This window comes from Carassius gibelio, chromosome A9, assembly GCF_023724105.1.
Source record: "Carassius gibelio isolate Cgi1373 ecotype wild population from Czech Republic chromosome A9, carGib1.2-hapl.c, whole genome shotgun sequence".
Lineage (NCBI taxonomy): Eukaryota > Metazoa > Chordata > Actinopteri > Cypriniformes > Cyprinidae > Carassius > Carassius gibelio.
Genome location: NC_068379.1, coordinates 17,171,510 through 17,192,762, shown reverse-complemented (window position 1 = coordinate 17,192,762; position 21,253 = coordinate 17,171,510). Strand labels below are relative to the sequence as shown.

The 21,253-nt window shown below is 37.0% G+C and overlaps 1 protein-coding gene across 3 annotated transcripts in view; it reads left to right on the top strand.

The window, feature by feature from the left end:
• The window catches only part of LOC128019816 (activin receptor type-2A), a 44,615-nt gene extending 27,348 nt beyond the window's left edge, over positions 1–17,267 (top strand). For all 3 annotated transcript variants that reach the window (XM_052606080.1, XM_052606078.1, XM_052606079.1), the window contains 7 exons: positions 6,820–6,963; positions 9,036–9,179; positions 9,744–9,889; positions 10,181–10,295; positions 12,203–12,341; positions 13,089–13,219; positions 13,310–17,267. In XM_052606080.1, the coding sequence (XP_052462040.1) occupies positions 6,820–6,963; positions 9,036–9,179; positions 9,744–9,889; positions 10,181–10,295; positions 12,203–12,341; positions 13,089–13,219; positions 13,310–13,504 (1,014 nt within the window). In that variant the 3' untranslated portion in view covers positions 13,505–17,267. The remainder of the gene's footprint in view (positions 1–6,819; positions 6,964–9,035; positions 9,180–9,743; positions 9,890–10,180; positions 10,296–12,202; positions 12,342–13,088; positions 13,220–13,309) is intronic.
• The last annotated feature ends 3,986 nt before the right edge of the window (positions 17,268–21,253 follow it).

The following is a 21,253-nucleotide window of genomic DNA, read 5'->3' as shown; positions in this document are numbered from 1 at the left end:
GGGGCTGGAGGTTCATTCTTTACCGTTATATTCACTCACACAGTAAAAAATCACAGACAAGCCAAAAAATGTGTCACATAAGGCAAGATATTCAATCAGAATATCTACTCGAGGCCCACGCCTGCACCAGTATATGCTGTTTTATATTGTGAAGCATGTACATAAGTTGCAGCAAACAGAATTGCGAAAATAAAAAATCCCAAAATCATTGCTTGGACCAATAGATTTTCCCATCCCAAACACAAGCCATTGATTGTGTAAATGTTGCTATGTCAGGCCGTTTTTTGAACAAGACCTACCTATGAATGGCTATCCTTTAGTCTCTGCACATTAAAGTATGAGAAGAAAGTAGAAGGAATTTTGGTTACACTTTATTTTGAGGTGTCCTTGTTACAGTCTAATTATATATTTAAGTACGGAGTAATATTAATTAACTACATGTACTTACTATATGATTAGGGTTAGGTTTAGGGTTACTTGCATGTAATAATGCATAATTAATTGTTATTAGAATATTAAGTACATGTAACACGCATAACAAGGTCATCTTAAAATAAAGTGTTACCGGAATTGTTTTAGCTTTAAAAAAAATCTTTATGAATCTGTAGACTATAACAAAATAGTGCTTCTATCTTTTAGCTTGGCATAAATGTTAAATCTTTTGGACGGACGTTATTGGGTTAACCTGTAAAATGTAATTATGTTGGCCAGCAAGTGTAAGTTCCTACAGAAATGCTGAAACACATTTACTCGTTCTTCAAGAAATCATGAAATTCCCCATCTCCTCTTTCCATCTCATATACGTTAAACTAAAACTAACGCTTGATTTCCTCTTTCCTTCCTAAACTAGCACGCCTTTCATATAATGATAGAGGTAAGAGAAGCCTGATTCACTCATCTTTTTTTCAAGATTATGTTGGAACCTCATTTTAATCTCTTTATTTTTTCACTGCTATCCAAAGCACCCCTTTGTTTTTGTTAGCACATTTTCTTCTTATATCCCACCGGTTTTATTTTGTGTTGATCCCTGCACATTGCCTTATCAGTCTGTGATGCTCTGACTGTGGTGCACGGATAACAAAAACCTAATCCTCTCCGATTCAGGGGATTCAGGCAGAGATCCCTTGATTTAGGTGCATGGTAAAATGGCAGAACTGAGGTTAAAAATGCACGTCTCCAAGCATGCAGCAAATGTATGCAAAGATGAATGTTGTGAATGAATGTGGTAATGGGGAACAGCTGGAAAGTGTTTATATTGTACATAACCTATGAAACATTTGTAGTCCTATTGAAAGATTCATGGCAAACTGTCATATTGCATCAGTGTCACCTCGTGGACATTTTCAGTTTCGGCACACACAAAATACACATGAAAAATGGCTTGATAACTTTGAAAGATGTGAGGCTGTGGGTCTCTGCGGCACTCATTTGCAGTTTTGGCCAGAGCGGCAAAGCTCTTAAAAACTGGAATGAACTAAGATTAATCCCTAATGAGTCCTGAGCTGTATTTACAGTTGCATGAATGTACTTCTTGACAGATGTTCGTCCATGAGCTAAATAAATCTACAACAACAAAATATAAATAAATAAAAAATGCCTTGCTAGATTTAAAAGGGTCATGTTATGTAAGACTGGATTTTTCCCTCCGAACAAGTAATGCGGTGGTATAGTGATTATATAGATTGTACTATGTTTTTTTCAGTGATCACTTTCCATATCACACTAACAGTAAAAGCAGCCTGTTTTCTTGGGGCTAGAAAGAAAGATGAAAATGGAGGGGAAAAACTGAATTATGACCAGGATATTTAACTTTTAGTCCAGGAAACCTTGACTAATATTGTAAGTGGACCTCAAGGGGAAAATAAAATACTGCAAAAGAGTAAGATATTGCCTTTTTACAATCTTTTTGAATCGCTCCGTGTTCCCAGAGGGTGGTTGAACAGTAATGCTGGGCAGCCCAAAAACAAGTAAAGGAATTCAAGTGGTCACTCAGGGTTCTGGAGCCAAAGATTGTTGCCTGATTGCTCTTGAGATTTAGTCCATCCTGAAGGTTTAATACAAAACATCGCATAAATGCTTTTATCCACCTGTGTGCCAGTACTGATAAGATGCACTCTGGCACTAAGAAGTCCATTTAGTTCCGTAAGGTTTTAGCTCTGCATTACATTGTGTAAATGCTGAATTTGTTACAGCAAACCAATGTGTATTGCTTTGGTCTAAATGTGTCTTTCAAATGAATAACTGTATGTAAATAATTTGCAAGAGATCAAAAGCCCTCAAAAATTTCAAGGCCGAACAAGTTATCCCAGATGCACTCTTTTTAAAGTATAGTCTTAGTAAACAGTCATGAACCTCATGGTGGCTTTCTGTTAGGTGAGATAAATCATTTCAGTCTTCCATACATCACATTTATTGTAGACTTTTATAGTAGACTATAGTAGAGTGCAATAAAAAATGTCCATGAGTGAATACGTCTAAATTGAATGTATTTGATACATCACGAAATAATGAAGCCACATTTTTGAGTTGTCCTTCTATGGTGAATTAAAAAACAAACTGGCTGTGGTCCGATTGTTACAGTATGTTTGTGTATAAAAATAGAAAGCAAATGACATGTCAGATAGAAGTATAGCTTAATGATCTGTTTAAAACCAGTTATTCAAAGACTGAGAAATGAGAATTCGGGACCTAAGTAAATACCTGTATGAATGCTTCACATGTAAGTCACATGCCAAACAATTGTCTCTGCTAGACTTTTTCCACTGGTCTCTTAATTTCAGACAGTGAACAAAACAGACAACTCCAGTAACCTTCACTCTGACATACTATATCTGCCACAGGCATCTGGGTAGAAGGATAGCCCTCTTAAATTACCTGTGTTGTTTTTCTTTTTCTCTATTTTAGAAAAGGAATGCTTTAAAAATGTCAGTGTGTGCCTCCATCCATGGCCACTGCCCCAGGGGCAAACACTTCCAGTAAGACCTATTATCATCATGTTTATGACTGGTGTCTACTTGGTGACTGACGTTTAGGTAAATGGAAAAATAAACATGATCCTGACCTATGTAGGTGTAGATGTGTAAGGTCAGAGTGAGGGTTGTTTTCTTTACGTCCCCCTCAGGAGCTTAGTTACCTCCATCTTCCCTCATTTAATGTCGACTTCTCTCGGTTTGTGTAACAGCAAAGCATTGCCATCTCAGAAGTACTCGCTTTCTCGCCTGCGTCCTCACCGTTTCGTGTTTTTCTTCTCTGCATGATAGATGTTCTGTTCTTTAACCTTGTCTCCTCCCACCCACAGTCATGCGATGTACTTTTCTCCAGCATTTGTTTCCTTGAGGATTTGGAGGAAAGTTAGTTAACAACCCAGATCCATATGCTAAAGAGTCTCAGTTCAGCACAACCGTGCCTTCCCCTCCATGTTCAGTTGGTGGAAATGTAGGCCACATATAAAAACATGCCTGTTCTGCATTTGTCCTACTTTTGCCTGAACTCCAAACGGCAATCCAGCAGGTGCTCTGTGGACAGCGTTTCTTCATCATACCTACTTATTGGCCATTTGTTTTAAAAAGGAGGCCAAATTAATCTTTTTTTTCTTTTTTTTTCCTCCAATCGAGCCCTTAAAGGGTTACTTCACCCCAAATTTAACATTTTGTCATTAATCACTTAATCCCATGTCGTTCCAAACCGTCCGTTAGTCTTCGGAACTAGGGATGCACGATATTGGATTTTGGCCGATATTCGATATGCCGATATTTTCTAAATAATTTTGGCCGATGCCGATACCGATATCGATATATATACAAATATATACTGATATATTTACAAATATATACTGATATATTTAAACTTTAATTTTACTGAAGAGAAATCCATGTATCTCTTCTGTACTGATTCTACCATAAATTTATTATTTTACAAATGTAGACAGACATTCACATCTGAAAAACAGGTCAATTATTTCACTTGGAGAATATCGGTTTGGCTCATCGGCAGAAATATTCATATCGGCCGATACCGATAATGGTCATTTTAAGCTTTTATCGGCCGATACCGATGTTGTGCCGATATTATCGTGCATCCCTATTCGGAACACAATTTAAGATATTTCGGATGAAAACCTGGAGGCTTGAAACTGTAGCATAGACTGCCCAGAATACTCCAGATGTGCATTCTGGGTTATATGGGTTAACACTTTTTGTAAGCGAATAAAACAAAAATAACAACTTGATGCACTAAAGTGCTTCCATTTAGTTTATTATTATTAGTGGTATATTATTGATTGATATCGGAATCGGCAAATAGCAAAAGCTGCGGCATCGGTATCGGATGTAAAAAAGTGGTATTGGGACATCCCTAATAGAAACATTGATAATGGAACTTGAAGACAAATTAACACTTGACTAAGACAATGTATAGTTTATCTGTGTTATTCAAGCCATCACGGGTATTTTCACACTAATTAAGTATATTTGTGTTTAATTATATTTATAATTTTCAAAACTATGTGAAATATGTAAAGTTTAGGGCATAGACATATAGGCATAGACTCGTATAAATATACAGATACATCCAAGAGTTTAAACACCGGTCTGTTATTGTGGTGACATTTCCACGCCCCTAAACATGATGCGACACAAAATGAAACGTGATTGGTTGTTTTACTTGTCAGTCATATGGCCTCTTGGGCGGTCCTTGGCCATTCAAAGCAGCCAAAGTTCCCAGACCTTCTGCTGTCAGTCTGAAGTCTGGCTGTGTGAGACTATAGATGGAGAGGTGTTTCCTGATCTCGGCGTCAACTCATGGGTACACAAACAGAGCAATTCAGAGAAAAATAAAACCCATTTAGATTATTTAAACTAAAAAACGATGTCGTACCGAATATTATATTGAGAATTCCGGCATACCTATTATCTTATATAAATAAACATTTTACATTACATACCAAACATTGTTAATAAACACATTATATATTAATAAAACAAATATCTATTCTTTTCCAGAATTTTTCAATATAAAATTATATTTATGTCAGTAAAATTATTTATGTTATTTGTTCATATTTATATGTATTATTAGCTATTGTTCTATATGTAAAAAATATATTATTGTTTTATATCGATTTACTCTTGGGTTGAGTATAAGGGGAGTCGTATAGGCCAAGTACAGCAAGCACACTGGCAGGGGTTGCATCTGTGCCTATAGAGGCCATCTATATTGCTTTCTTACACTGATTGGCTTGAATAATTGGGATAAGCTTATTTGATAAGCGGGAAACAGTCTATTGTGTTTTGCTGACAAAGGGTAATTGGTCAGAAAAGGTCATGTTGGGTGTCGGACGAGGTTGGGGCGCACTCGCTTGCATTTAGATGAACTGTTAAATGGTTTCTGCTTATATAAGGCATGTTCATAAAGGTTCAAGCCTTCAAGGTGTAATGGCATGCTAGTGCATTTAACAGCACCCACAAACTAGGTCAGCTGCTTATCAAATCTGTGGTCCACTTACAGAAGCTATGGATTATGTTTAACAAGCTCTGAACTGCAACTCCCATAAGCCCCTTCTGTCGAAGCTTTATGTAGCTCAGCTGCATGACATGGTCCACCTTTACTCCACTTAACACATAACCACATCTAGTATTGTTTGCATGTGTTAATATATTTACAATGTTCTCACAATGTGTTACAACCCTAATGAATATGAATACATGTATTCTGCTGGGTTTGCATTCTTTTTAATACCCTTCTCCTATAACAATTGGTGTGGTCCATTGCAAAGTGCTCATTTTACAATAGTAACCACTTTATTGTTGGTGGTAAATGGCTTAAATTAAAGCTGTTTCTCTTCTGAACTGAAATTGTTGTTTTGAAATTGCCTTATGCTAAAGTTTAAAAAGTTTAGGGTTTTTGAGATTCTAAGATTTTTATATTTTTTTGAAAGAAATTAATACTTTTATTCAGAAAGGACATTAAATTGAAAGTGAAGACATTTATAACATAACAAAAGATTTATTTTCCAAATAAATGCTGTTGTTTTTCATTTTCTATTCACAAAACATATAATAGTGTTAGAATAGTGTTTGATCTTTTCTCTTTTGTTATTTGATTAGCATTAAAGATCAGACAGCAGCGCTAAGACATTATACAGCTCAATGCCTTCACTCAGTTAATTAGTAAACATTCGGCTTGTTATAGCCTTTTTCCTTATACAGCAGATATGCCGATGGTTTTAAATTGAGGAAAAATCGGCCAGTAAATATCGGCGACCGATACATCGGTGAATCCCTACAGATTTTCTGTACGCCAATTCACAGGTCAGAGTTTAGTGTGCAGCGGAAGACAAAATCTTTGCATGTGCTTGTGTACCCATTCTCCTTCATTTGCATGTGAATGAATGGAAGTGTATGAAATTGAATATAAAATCTAGCATGAACCAACCCTTAACTACTTTAAAGTGGGAATCACAATATACCAGTGGCACCAGCAATCGATGTAACAGACAAGGTCTTTTATTTAAGGATTCATGGGATAATACCAGGGTCTTGCATCTGGACTGTGTCCTTCTGTAATGACCTCTTTGAATGGCCTTTCTTTGTAAACACATCTTATTGAAATGACCTTATGGTGGTTAATGGTGGCACTTTAATAACCCTGCAGAGGTTGTTCAGAAATCAGCACAGCCAGCTTGTGATTTAGACAGTCGCTGTGAAACTAGTCGGTTGACGATAGTCTTCATAGTGATGAAGTCTACAGCAGTTATTAAACCTACAGATGGTTTGTTCATCCAACCCAATGACTTACACTTTCTTATTTATTGTCTTTCAGGACCCTGGACCCATGCCCCCATCTCCCACCCTGGTCCAGAAGCCACTACAGCTGTTGGAAATCAAAGCTAGGGGGCGCTTTGGCTGTGTGTGGAAGGCTCAGCTGCTCAGTGACTATGTGGCAGTAAAGATTTTCCCCATTCAGGTACCACGTGAACCCAAGGCCAGGGAATCAGCTCCTAAAGCTGAAGAGTTAATCTAACCTGCTTACCAATCACACAGCCAAACATGGAGCTGAGCCATGTGTCAGCCTGCTGTGAAGTTACATATACATGCACTGCATGTAGAACATTAGCACATCATGTGATTTAATTCAAACTGAGTTTGAGAGTAATGTTTAATATTTCTAATTAATGATAGACTTGACTTGTTTACCCGGGGAAACAGTTCTATTCTATCAAACGCTCCACCTGCTGGCAGAGAATGAATGAGCATTTTCAATATATCTGTTGTTTTGTTCAGTGTTCAGATGAATGCGAAAATCGACCCATGTTTTTACCCTGCAAACATGCAGAGCTTCAAATGTGAACTGGTGGATCGATAAGAACACAAAACATTATAAAAACCTAAAAAGTAAGTGATGAAGTCTAGCAGGTTAGACTAGAGTGCGTGCGTGTGCATTTATAGTGCGTTCTTTCACTGCATGAATCAGTCTATTAAAATGCATTTACAGTTATCACATACTTCAAGATATGGGGCAGAAAATGTATATATTGCTATCATTTCATATAGTTAATATCACACAAAGAGTGCCGTTTTTTTCTCCAAAGGTCAGCATGATCACAAATGTGATATTGATTTTATACAACATTTCAGTAAACATGGAGTTAATATTAAGAGACTTAGGGTTCAGATACCATATTTCCTGTTTTTGCTCTTTCTCTCACAAAGATAATTCCAAATACTTTGTTTTGCGTCTCTGAACAACACAACAGTGTTTCGTTTCTGAATGAATCGCCCATGTAAATGATTCAGTTCAAACGCAATGACTCACTAAACGGTGACTTGCTGCCACCTACTGGCAGTTTTCATTTCATATTTAAGGTACCTTTTAATTTTTTTTTTTCTAATTTCAACCATCAGTTTTCAATGTTTTATGTTTTAAATATGAAAACATTATTTATGTATTAAAAGTGTGCAATGTCCTTCAGAGCTGCATTGAACACTGTGTAAATGCATCTAAATGACACTTCTAATGCCGCTTCTGTGTTTCCTCTGCATTGCAAAGGTCAATTTTGTTGATCCTGATTTCATTTGCTTGGTAAAAGCCCAAATGCAAGGATTTTTACTCAAAAGATGGTGCACATTTTTAGAAAAAGAAAAAAAATGCCTTAAAGGTTAAAATGGCTGTTAAAAACTAGTTGGAAATGATTCATTTCTATTATTGCTGTGAACTTACCACACAGAAGATGAAGAATATAAAAAAATTCAGGAGCCAACTGTTAGCACAGTTACAGATAAGAAATCAGCACAATAACACACTATAGCAAAATATTATCTAATTACTGTTATCGATAAAATCCCAGAAAATGATCAAGATATTTTTTTTTCGATATTGCATACCCCTAAAATATATTATTTAATTTATATAATATTTTATGAACAATAATTGTTTAAATTAATATAATAATTAATACTTTTGACTCTTGAATCCATTTTCTTAAAAATTAGTTAAAGTCTGTAATGTAAAGTTTAGCATTTTATAAAACGTATTGTTTTTGTATCTGACCTGTAAATTATGCATTTTAGAGTTTAATATGGTTCTATAGACATTGCCCAACCCAGCTCATATGATATTCATTTTATTTGTGCAGGTCTTAAATTTGAGCTTAAAAGTCCTGCAGCAAAATATGCAAAATTCTTGAGCACTAAATCAGCAGTTCAGCTTTGACATAATGGCAATAAATTGTTTTAAAATATAGAAAATTGTTATTATAAATTGTAATAATATTTCACAATATTACAGTGTTTTTACTCTTTTTGCATCTTTAGTAGAAATAGCTAACAGAAACGGTCTCGCTCCACAGCTCTGTTGTGAGGGAAATCACAGTTGTCTGTGAATGCCAGCTACGGCTCTGTAACTCGTATCAGTTGTTTTAATGGTCAGTTAGCAGCCACACTGCTGTTGACTTATCTTTGATGGGCTGCAGTGTTTTTTAGAGGATTGCCCATCATACCGGTGTGCTGTAATACTCATGCACTTTGTGTCTTTCTCAGGACAAGCTCTCATGGCAGAACGAGTATGACATTTACAATCTCTCTGGCATGAGGCATGAAAACATTCTTCAGTTCCTCGGGGCAGAGAAGAGAGGAAGCAACCTGGACATCGAGCTGTGGCTCATCACGGCTTACCATGAGAAGGTGTGGAGCTCTACGAGGGCTGGACAGTTTTAGCTTGCACTTAAAAGCAGGAACATACTAGATTTACGTAGAGACTTGTAGAGTTCATAAAGTATTATCTCTGCCATCAAAATCAGCAGGGATTACATGCTATATTGTTTTTGCTATGTTGCTAATGAAATGGAAAAAGTCTTTTTTTAATTTATATGAATTTTGAACATCAGACTAGAGATTTTGCTTAATGAAATGATCAATTCCAGATGCTGAATACTGAGAAATAAACATGACGAGTAAAGTAATAAAAAATTAGAAAGTAAATTGGCTACTATTTGAATGCTGCTGATCTAATTTTCATTTTTGTTATAAAGGTCTTCTGCTTGATATGTTCTAAAGGAACAGTGGTTTTTATTCGTCATGTTGATGTCTGCTTTTTGAGTCTATATGTGACACTAGCACTCAAAGTATCCGCAGTCAGTGTTATTGCTGAGTTTATAAGTTTGTTTTCCTTTTATAGTGAATTGAAAAGGTTTTAGTTGTTTGCACTGCAGGCTGATATAAAGCCATGATTGTTCTGTCTGTGTGCAGGGCTCCCTGACTGACTACCTAAAGGCAAACGTAGTGACGTGGAACGAGCTGTGTCACATTGCTCAAACCATGGCTCGGGGCCTGGCTTACTTGCACTCGGACTTTCCAGGACACAAAGATGGCCACAAACCAGCCATCGCCCACAGGTGAGAGACGAAGAACCATTATGGTCCTTGGATATATTGAACAGAAGGATAGTTCACCCCAAAACATATACTAATGTTGGTCCAAACCTGTAAGAGTTCCTTTCTTCTGCGGGGTTTTTGGTTTGTTTTTTTCCCCTCATGCAGTGACATTCACTGTGGTACAGTGTTGTTTTAGACCCCACTGACTTTAATTTTATAGACAAAAACTGCTGAAACCATGTTGAAAATTGCATTGTGAGCATTTTAAGCCATTTTTACTTGAAAATGTTCAATTGTTTTGTATGTCCACAGAGATATTAAGAGCAAGAATGTGCTGCTGAAGACAAACCTGACGGCCTGTATAGCTGACTTCGGTCTGGCTTTGAGGTTTGAGGCAGGAAAGTCAGCTGGGGACACACATGGCCAGGTAAGTGTTGAAAGACAACTATTCAGATCCTCTAAAACGGGTGCTGATCGCTCTGTGAAGTGTGTTCAAATATGAATATGATTCTATGGAGGTGTATCAGAGTTTGTATCTCAAAACCTAATGTGCTGCCTACATAAAAGAATTGTCACGACACAAAAATGTCAGAAGTCAATACTAGGTTTTCTGCGATGTGTTTTCGGTTATACCGGTATGAAGCCACAACACTGATACTTCATTTACCTACCACAGCACCCTCCACTGCCCTTTAGATTTTTTTATAGTGACAAAAATCTTTTAGCCAAGTTCAGTTAGAGGACAGACACTTTTAAAAACGAAATGCTCAATGCAGCGTGCCGAATCATGCGCAAACTACAGTGCACCACGGAGCAGGAGTCAGATTTTATTTATTGTGTGAGGAAAGTGAGTCAACCTGAATGACAAGAGTGAGGTGAGAAAGACAAGATGATAGCAGAAAACGGTTTAGAAAGGAAATGCAAAGGCGCCTGTTTGGCAATATTTTAGATTTTGAAAAGCCTATTGACTGGACGTTTCTTTAAACATTTGTTTCTTATTTATTTTGTTCCACAGTGTTTGCTGTGTACTTTATTTAAACTTTGTGTATTTTATTTATTTTATTTTATATCAAGGTGTATATGCCGTGCCTCCAAGCTTTCTTATTTGTTTAGCTAATAAACGTTCTGTTTCTTGTTTGTTTGGTTCCAAAGTGTTGAGCACTATATCGGTTTTATATACCCATTTAAACTTTGTGTAGCCTAAGTAATTTGTTGTTTTAATAGACATATATAGAGTATTTTTATTAATTTTGTTAATAAAAGTTCTGTGAGTTTGACGTTGTTTTTGCTTGAATTGAATCAACCCCAAATGCTAATTTGAAAGTTAAAGTAAAATGCGCACACCGCTTTTTCAAACTATTTGATAAAATAGTAAAATCTGTACAGCAGTTTTTCAAGCCATTTGAAAGCGAAGACAAGAGGGAAACTCAAACGAACTAACACCCCCACCCCAATACTGATACCAGTATTACCAGTGTTGTCAAACGACGATTAACCGGTGGGAAAATTTCCTCACTACCACAACCCTAGACAACACCATATAAGAAATAAAATTTCTTTCTCCGTACCACAACAAAAATTTATATACTATTGAATGCAAAAAGGTCCAAAGTCCATTAAAACCATGGCATGCAGCCTTCAACTGTTTCTCCATTAAGTAATCACATCTTGAGGTTTTTACAAGGTATTATTCTGGTAAACAGGTAATAAAATCATGAACAAATAGAACAGTTAAAACAAAAGAACAAGGATAAAAATGAACTTAACTGGGGAAGTCGTGGCCTAATGGTTAGAGAGTCGGACTTGCAATCGAAGGGTTGTGAGTTCGAGTCTCGGGCTGGCAGGAATTGTGGGTGGGGGGAGTGAATGTACAGTGCTCTCTCCACTCTCAATACCACGACTGAGGTGCCTTTGAGCAAGGCACCGAACCCCCAACTGCTCCCCGGGCGCCGCAGCATAAATGGCTGCCCACTGTGTGTGTGTGTGTGTGTGTTCACTGGTGTGTGTTTGCACTTTGGATGGGTTAAAATTGTAACCCATACTCTGAATTTGTGCCCTGCTTTTAACCCATACAAGTGCACACACACAGCGGTGCACACACTCCCAGAGCAGTGGGTAGTCAATGCTGTGGGGCCCAGGGAGCATGTTCAATCATTGTATGTATCTCGATCACTAAATCATTCTCAGATATAGAATTTCAGTAATAGAAATAGTTGCTCTGGCAGCTGGACCGTTGCCCATAATTCACTACTTATCAAGGCATACTATATGCATGTACATGTTCCATTTTAATCTGTTATGCTAACCAGATGGGGGTCTCTCTGTGCACTTCAGGTGGGAACCAGACGGTACATGGCCCCAGAGGTACTGGAGGGAGCCATCAACTTCCAGCGAGATTCTTTCCTCAGGATAGACATGTATGCGGTGGGACTGGTGCTGTGGGAGCTGGCGGCCCGTTGCACTGCATCTGATGGTACGAAGACATGAGCTGCTATTACTCCTACACTCTTTTGACATTTAAGCTGTGCTGTTATATCAGCTATTTTATAGAAATTTAATTGAACTGGTCTGGCAGCACTCCATGATCACACAAACACATTTTCCAGTATGTTTTACTATCACTTGGGTCCCTGAATAAGCCGGTCACTGTAAGTGCAGTAAGTTCACAATCACTATTATTGATTATTGGTCTCTGGTCTAATGGAACAATATTGATCAGGTGTGGAAAGTGAAGCGGACCTCAGGGACTGTTGTGACAGAGGTCCTCATTTGTGACAGCCTCATTGAGTGCAGTGCATGATGGGATTGAATGGATGACAGAGTGTGATGGCAGATCGGGTGGTTTCAAGTCATTCTGTTTAGCTATTTCTCCAAAATGTTGTTTGGCGTTTGTTGATAATGTGGATTATTTATCCAATCTTATTTTAATTTGTCAGTTTTTATCAGCACTTATTTAATTCCATTTTTGATACGTAGTTTTATTCTCCCAGCAAAACTCTTAACACAGGGGTTTTTAAACACTGATGCCAAGAACCACTAAAGGCACACACACAAATTATCATAATTTACTCACTCCTGACCTGAAAGACTTACTTTCTTCTGAGAAGCATAAAAGAAGATACTTTGAGAAATGTTTTTGTACCTAGAACTCAATGGTCACCAAAATGGTTTGGTACCCAACATTCTTCAAAATCCAGTATCTTGTTTTGTTTTTCTTAAGGTCCAGTGGATGAGTACATGCTTCCGTTTGAGGAGGAGGTGGGCCAGCACCCCACTCTAGAGGACATGCAGGAGGTGGTGGTCCACAAAAAGCTCCGGCCCACTTTCAGGGAGTGCTGGCAGAAACATCCGGTACGTAATCATCATTAAACCCCACCGCAGCTGAAGATTTGAATTAAGTGAATATCATGCTTGATAGAAACATGTTCATTTGTCTCTCAGGGTCTGGCCATGCTGTGCGAGACAATAGAGGAATGTTGGGACCACGAGGCTGAGGCGCGTCTCTCCGCGGGCTGCGTCGAGGAACGTGTGATCCAAATGCAGCGGCAGACCAGCGTCTCCGCCCCGGAGGAAATAGTCACCGTTGTAACCATGGTGACCAATGTGGACTATCCCCCTAAGGAGTCCAGTCTATGACTAGAGGATATCAGCATGTGAATTGCGGCTGACCGAACAGAAAAGCTGTGTCGGAGATGGTGGTGGACTGCTGTTCTGACGGCTGGCTTCAGACATGCTGGAGGATTGTCCTGTACTTAAGGCTGGAGCAAATGCAGAAGATGCATTTTGTGCCGAATACCTGGAGCCAGCTACGTTATTGTATCTGTCTGTATACTAGTACCACGTGGCGCTCTGGTAAGGACGGATGGATTATAAGCCGAACCTCTTTGTTGTCGTTTCTCTGCTCGGAGAATAAACTTTCACGTTCAAGGAGTAAAGGAGACTTCTCCTCCGCAAGGCGCTCGTGTCATTTCAGTATAAAAAGGGCAACGTCCATGTAAAAAAGAGACACATTTAATGTGTTCCTATGAATGACTATTGTAATGCCAATAAGAAACAGCTTTTTGAATGTGTAGTGTGACGCTGCTGTACAGATATCAACAGAAAGGGTGATGGTGATACAACCCAAATCAACACGCGTTTCCTCTGAAAGCTTTCAGAGTTTCTGTCAGATAACCACCAACCTCTCGACAAGGTATACCTCAGTTTCTCATCCTAATAATACGTTTGTTTTGTAACACTATATGATATTAAAAAAAGAGGCTTTTCGATGACCTCCGTTTGGCACGGAAGCTTTTTAAATACGGGGAAAAACTTTTTTTATATGACAGATTATGCCAAGAAACGATGGCCATTCATAAACCAGTGTTCTGCCTTCTTTCTTTTAGTTGTTCTCTGTGTTGCCCTGCTGTTTAAAATGTGATACTTGGGTTTTTTTTTTTAGCATTGTGACCGTTTGTTTGTTCAAACAAATTTTGACTTTATCGAGACCTGTTGAGAAGAAAACAATCCCTGAGAATATGAATTTTGTGAAAATAATACAGAAGCACTTACCAATATAGGTTTGCGGTGTCCTTACAGCATTGACATTCGTGCATGCCTTGTTTTCTTTTCTTTCTTTTTGTTCCTTTTGTTTTTCAAACATTTGTAATCACGTGGAGCTTGTGCATGAGATCCCATTAGCAGTCATGGAAACACCTTCTTTATTAGTTCATCTGATGTTATTTCCTGTCTTCGGGGGCGTCACTCTTTTTCTTTCATTTCCATTTTCATTGGGAATCCTCCAATCTTGGTCTTCTACGGTCTTCTCACTGTCCGCTCCTGTGGTGTTGCGAGTAGAAGACCGTCCTCGTGCGCTGCATTTGAACCGGCCTTCTCATGAAGCCCGACCTCACGAGTGACACGTCAAACTGACTTCAGATCAGCAACCAGGCGACCTTCTACACACTTCTACAAGAACTGTCTCTCAGTATGTCTCAGGAAGCGTTTCCCTTTGCTTTGAGTCCTCTGGTGCCATTCTGGTGACCCTTGTTATATTATGGATGCAAGGGCCCTTAATATAACACCTTATTAGTGTGGTCATATTATGTGCAATAACATCCTAAGCAGGGGCTGTTTCACAGCTCACAGGCCACTTCCAGTGTGGTAAAAATACAAGCGCCTAGCAGTTTGCCTAAACCATAATGTACATCACAAACTGAAGTCAACGTCAGGCTATGCATATGACGCACGGTTGTCTGAGAGTATTAAGCTAATAATATGCTGTAATGGAGAGCGAACACATGCAGTAACTCTTTGCCGACAGGCTGACACAGTCTTTCAAACGAAAGCTGCTGCTCTTAGGCTTCATTCACACTGCTCTGGAATCCAATTCGATTCATTTTGCGAGAGATTTGATCCATTTGTTTCGGACCCAATATCAATCATTACCCTCACAGTGCATACTAAATGACGAAAAAACTGCTCTAATCTGACTAAATCTAAACCGACTGTCCACAGTGAAACTGATATTAATCTGACTTCAAACCACATATTAATCTGATTTCAATCAGGTTTGTAAAAAAAATCTTTTTATGTGGGGTTTTTCCTATTTAAACCACAATCAACTGATATGAATCCGATATTAAATGGATTTCTGCTTCCTGTCCGAACAAGTCCTAAAATATGCTTCAGAGGCTCATTTTGCTCTCAGTATTAGTCACATTGCATCCTTAATGGTGAAAACTGACAATTCGGGCAGAATGCATTTCTAAAAAAAAAAAAATAATAATTAAAACCACATATTAATGTGATTTGTATCATTTTTGTAAAATTTTTATTGTTTTTCCGCCAATCAAACTACAATCAACTAAACTAATTTGAATCAGATACTAAATCAGATTTATTCTGCCTGTCTGAAAAATGATCTAATATGATTTGGTGGCTCATTTTCATTCATTTTGCTTTCAATACTAGTCACATCATCCTGAATGGTGAAAAAAAAAACTAAAAAACAAGTAAGATCTGATCTGACCATACAGACTCAACACATTTGTAAAAACCTGATTTTAATCTGATTTCAAACCACATACTGCTGTGGTCTGAATCCAGTTTGTGGACAATGCATTTCATGTTTGTTTGTTTTAATCCATTCAGACTAGAGACATCTGAACTGATTTGAGTCTGATACAAAATCGGATATCTGTTGCCTGTCTGAACAAATCCTGATATGAGATTCATAAAATTCAGTGGCTCATTTTTGGTGTGTTTTGCTTTCACAATTCTTTTACAGTTTGATGCATTTGACAATGTTCAGGTCCATACTACAGTATGCAATCAAGCCCTTTCAATGAAAGCTCTCTATCTCTCTCTACTGTAGCATTCTCAGCCAGCTCATTCTGTTTTATTTCATCTGACTGCTGTCAGGATGGTGAATTAATACAAGGGGCCATGCCATCTTTCAAAGGCCCTCAGTTTGACAATGTAGATGCAAAATTTAAGGTCAGTCAGTTATAAGACCAAACTGAAGTACTGGTTAATTTGCAGGATGAGTGCTCTGGTCTGACAGTGTCTCCCGTGAGATTCTTGTGATTTAACTTTCGATTGTAAACACTACAGACGATTCAATAAGCTGAGTGACTGCTGCTGGCCTGTTGTGTTTTTACCAGGTGCTGTCCTGTTTCCCTGTCTGTTTTTGGTTTTCTATTTAGGGAATCTGGGATGAAGGTTGAATAATATGTAAAGCCAAACTTTTAAAAGCCCCGTGTTCAGTAAAGGACTCAATTGAAAATGCACCGTATGTAAATATGAATGTTGTTTTAGATTGTGAAAAGTGCATGAGTTTTTTTTCTTTTTCTTCTTTCTTTTTTTTTTAATGTCTCAAAAAAAAATCCTTATTATTATTAAATATTTTAATGTTCGTTTTGTACATCTGTATTTTAGTTTTATTAATTTATATCATGGCCCAATTGTCCTTCTTCTTTACTGGATCAACGAGAAGTGATGCTATTTTTAAAACTGGTCAGATAATTAAAACACTAATAAAGAATCAATCCTTTACCTCAGACTTCCACTCACAGCGTTCAGAAGATTGAACACACAGTGTAGCACGCCAGTATTGCTCCTGGGATTCGACCAGCAGCTTCTCTCTCGGTCTTTTCTCTCAGACACTTTTTGGGTCTTCGGTGACCATGTTTTTTTTTTCTCAACTACACCACTGAGTGAATGTCTCCACTTTACCAAAACTCTGCATTTTAGGTGCGAGCAGCTGTATTACTGTTGTGCTGGACATGCCATTTTTGTCCAACTTTCTCTCGAGGATTTAACGGATTCAGGGCCTGATCAGACGTAATTGTTACATAATGTACAGATGGAATTTTATGCTACTATTCCCCTCAAATAAAGTATAGAGACTGCTCTCAAATGTGTGTTGTGTCTCAATTATTGAACTTACCTGAAAATACGTGCATGCATATTTTCTCAACGCTGGAATCAGTGCTGAATGATGTTGTGTGTGAACACACCACTAGATGTCAGCATTTGACCTAATTCTGTTTACACTCATTCTGATTCCCGATTTCCTTTTTCTTTTCTTTTTTTCTTTTTTTCACTAATTCTGAGTAAATCAATTATTATTTTATTACTGATTTAATAAAACGATTATCATTTAGCAATTATACATTAAATTGAAATAAAAATGTAAAAAATATTTCATTTAAATTACCATTTTTATTATATCTTTGAATAAATACAGTTTAATCATGCAGATTAGATGCAGTTTTGGAAACCATAAGAGACTTAAACAACTTTAAGGTCTTTAAGTCTTAACGAACTCAAACTTTTGAATATGTTTCCACCAGCTATTAAACACCACATTATTATCATATAGTTCTTATTACACATCCTGAAAACGACATATATTTTCAAGTGTTTTTCAAATTTCTGTCATTGTGTCTTGTCCCATCTTGATCCATTAGCAGTGGATCTACAGGTTATATATCAAATAAAGTGGACTGCATCTCATCTCACTGCTTCTCTGTTAAATTGAAGCACCTCAGGCTGCTGTAAATGTCTTTGAATAACAGTGTGGGAGTCGACACATCATTCTCCTAACACACTATGTGCTTCGCTGACTTTTTTTTTTAATCATAAAAAAACCTCCTAATGCATCCACAAGGTGAGACGTACTTATTTCTAAAGCTCTGAGAAGTATAACAAGGCTGTCATTCTATTATAGTTTTTATTAATATTTTGAATATGCTCTAGTTTTTACTTTTTACACATTATATTTTCATATTTAAGAAAATAAATGTTTGTGAAGCTGTTAAAGGTTTTTTTTTTTTTTTTTTTTTTTACATAAAGTCAGATGTAGTTCAAATTAGTAATGTCTATTTTAAGTCACTTTGCCTAAAAATGCATAAATTGAAATGTAAATTGTGAACACAGACACAAAAATTTTTTAAACTTAAAGAATCTGAAATAAAATGTAATTAAAGCTCTCTCTCTCTCTCTCTATAGCTTTTATTCAATTTTATTACAAACAAATTTTAAAATTTGAAAAAATGCACAACAAATGTTTTTATGAAAATAAATGTATATGAATGGCATTAAAATAATAATAATAAAAAAACTTTAAATGTGACTTTAATTATTTCCCTAAGGTATTTGTTTAAATTAAAATGAACAACATAGGTCTTTAAAAATGTGTTTTCGCAAGGTTCCAGATTCCAGAAAAACTGCTGATGTGACAATTTAATGTTTGTTGTATCAGCAAGGTTTTACATTTACAGCTCTCCGTTCCCACATATGATTTATTTATTTGTCTTGGACAGAACAGTTGTCTAAAAAGCCAAATGTTAAATCAACCATGACATATTAGATTTATTGCAATCCAACTGTCCAAACCACAGTTGGAGATCTGGAAATGTGCTTAAAATATCAATAGTAATGTGCACAAATTCAATTAATGACAGACATAAACACATATCATGATCTCCTAGTTGATTTTTGGTTTTGGGCAAATCTATTTTACCTGACCACCACTGAATATGTATACAGCATTCTCCAGCTTTCTTGAAGGATATTTTAAATCCAATCCAGAGGGCATATTCCTATTTTTCTAGATAAATGTGAAATGTGATAAATGATAAATGTGTCCTGCAAAAAGGAAAATTATAACCTCCAAACTCCAAAGAAACCCTATAAGAAATGAAAGCAATTAAAACTATAAAGATATGACTGTGCTTAGTTTTTCTGTCAAGATAGGCTTGAATAATCCCTCTCATTGTTGGTTTGTGTGTTTTTTATTGGTTTGTTATGTGTATGCCTGTAATTTAAAGCCTTCTTTACCATTCTAATAAAGCCACTTGAATCTTGAATAGAAGTGGTAACTTTTCTCCCTTTATATTTTCAGACTGAAAGATCAATATCATGTGACCAAAAAGTTTCACACTGAATCCATATTCAAACTTGAGCTGAGATAAAATTGGGTCTAGTAATGCATATGTCACAATATCACAAAGGCCCCTTGGCTCACCGTTCCCCCTCAGTGAATGCATGTAATGATGCAATGCAATGCTCATAATATATAATTCAAGTGGTGTTTAGTTCATTTGCACACTTTTTGCAATTCACTGAGTCCTAAAAAGCTGCAACTTCTACTCCTGCCTCTACCCTAGGGAATCGTATAGTTATCAAAAATAAAGAGGGAGTTCAACTCAAACCAAATATCAGCAGTATAAACTACTCTTATAACACTGCGAGACACTTGGCCACATTCCTGGCTGTCACCATTATTTGGCTCCGTGGAACATCACATCCAGAACTCCCAGGACATAAAGGTCTAGAACCCCGTGTACCCAAAGAATAGGACCCTGAGGGGAAAGAAGAGCAATATGCAGTACAGTAATGAGGAACATCATAGCCTTCACAGCACAGAGAGGCTGAAACACCTCTGGACTACACTAAAAGACAAGGTTCACACATACAAATATTCAAGTCAAAGAGAAAAAAAGGGTAATATAAGAGAGGAAGATAACCATTTGTGATAAGGGGAATTGGACATCTTGAAGCCTGTGATGCTATATTTATCAGCTACTTACTCACCTTTCATCCTGATCCCAGCAGTTTACACTAATTCACACCTGGATCTCAATGATGCAATGATTCCAACAATTAATTGTCTTGAGACTTGGGACATCATTGTGTGTGTTGAGCTTAAATGATGGGGAATCATAACCAGCTGATTGGTGAAAAATATTTTTGTGTAAAACATAATACATTTTTTCCTCCCCAAGATTCTCTTGTGAATACAAATTTCAAAAGAACAGCATTTTTGGAAATATAAATATGTTATAACATTAGAAATGTAAATCAATCAATTGAATGGATCCTTAATGAATAAAAGTATTAATTTCTTAAAAAAAGAAAAAAAGGAAAATCTTACTCACCCCAAAATTTTTAAACAATAGTGTATAACATAAATGGTCCAATTATTTCAAGGATCCGGGTGTGTGTAAGCAATATAGGCAATGTTCTGTAGAGAAACCCTCTCTCAGACACTCTCCACTTATCCATCGCACATCCACCACTGTTTTATAAGATTGCTTCCGCACTCAAAGTTCTGCTCGTTCCTCTCATTAAAAATGATTTGTGTCTGCAGGTAACTTTTTCCCTGCAGCTCTCTATGCTACACTTTCCTCTCCGCAGGCTGCTCGCCTGTTATCAGACTGAACATGAATCAGGAAAGATGTTATTTAAGAAACTTATGTCAACAGAATACTGTGATCATGTTAGTGTGAAAACACTCAATAGCAGAGTAACCATAATCACAGTAAAATATGTGGAGTACATTTTGATAATTTCACTGATTCAAATGTAGTGACGAAACAGCATAGTAAAAACAACCACGATTTTTAGGAATAATCTAAAGTAGCCTTGTTGGAATTGAAATGAGCTTTATATCTCGTTAACTAAGCAAGCCAAATTCTTTACTCTCATTATTGGCAATAAGACGACCAGATCTTAGATTACAGTGTATTTTTGATGGGAATGAAAACTTGTCTGTGGGGGATAGAGGTACAGTGAGTTCAATGAATTTGAATGTACTGTTTTTTTTTTTAACAATTGTTCAGGAGAATGTCTTTCTAGACATTTTTTTTTTCCAAAGGCCCATAAATAACCTATGGGATTTTCAATTAAAACATTCTGTGGACCAAAATCTTGAATATTTGATTATTTTGTATGGTAGGCCATCTTTGCCTGCGTGGCATATGTAAAGACGTCATCATCACGGGAGTCTCATAATGTCCTCTTCAAATGTAGCTATGTGACAGCTCTCTATGATGCAAGCATGTGCTCTCTCGTGCCCGTGTGTCGTGATATTGTTGTGCACGCATGTTGCATGAGGTG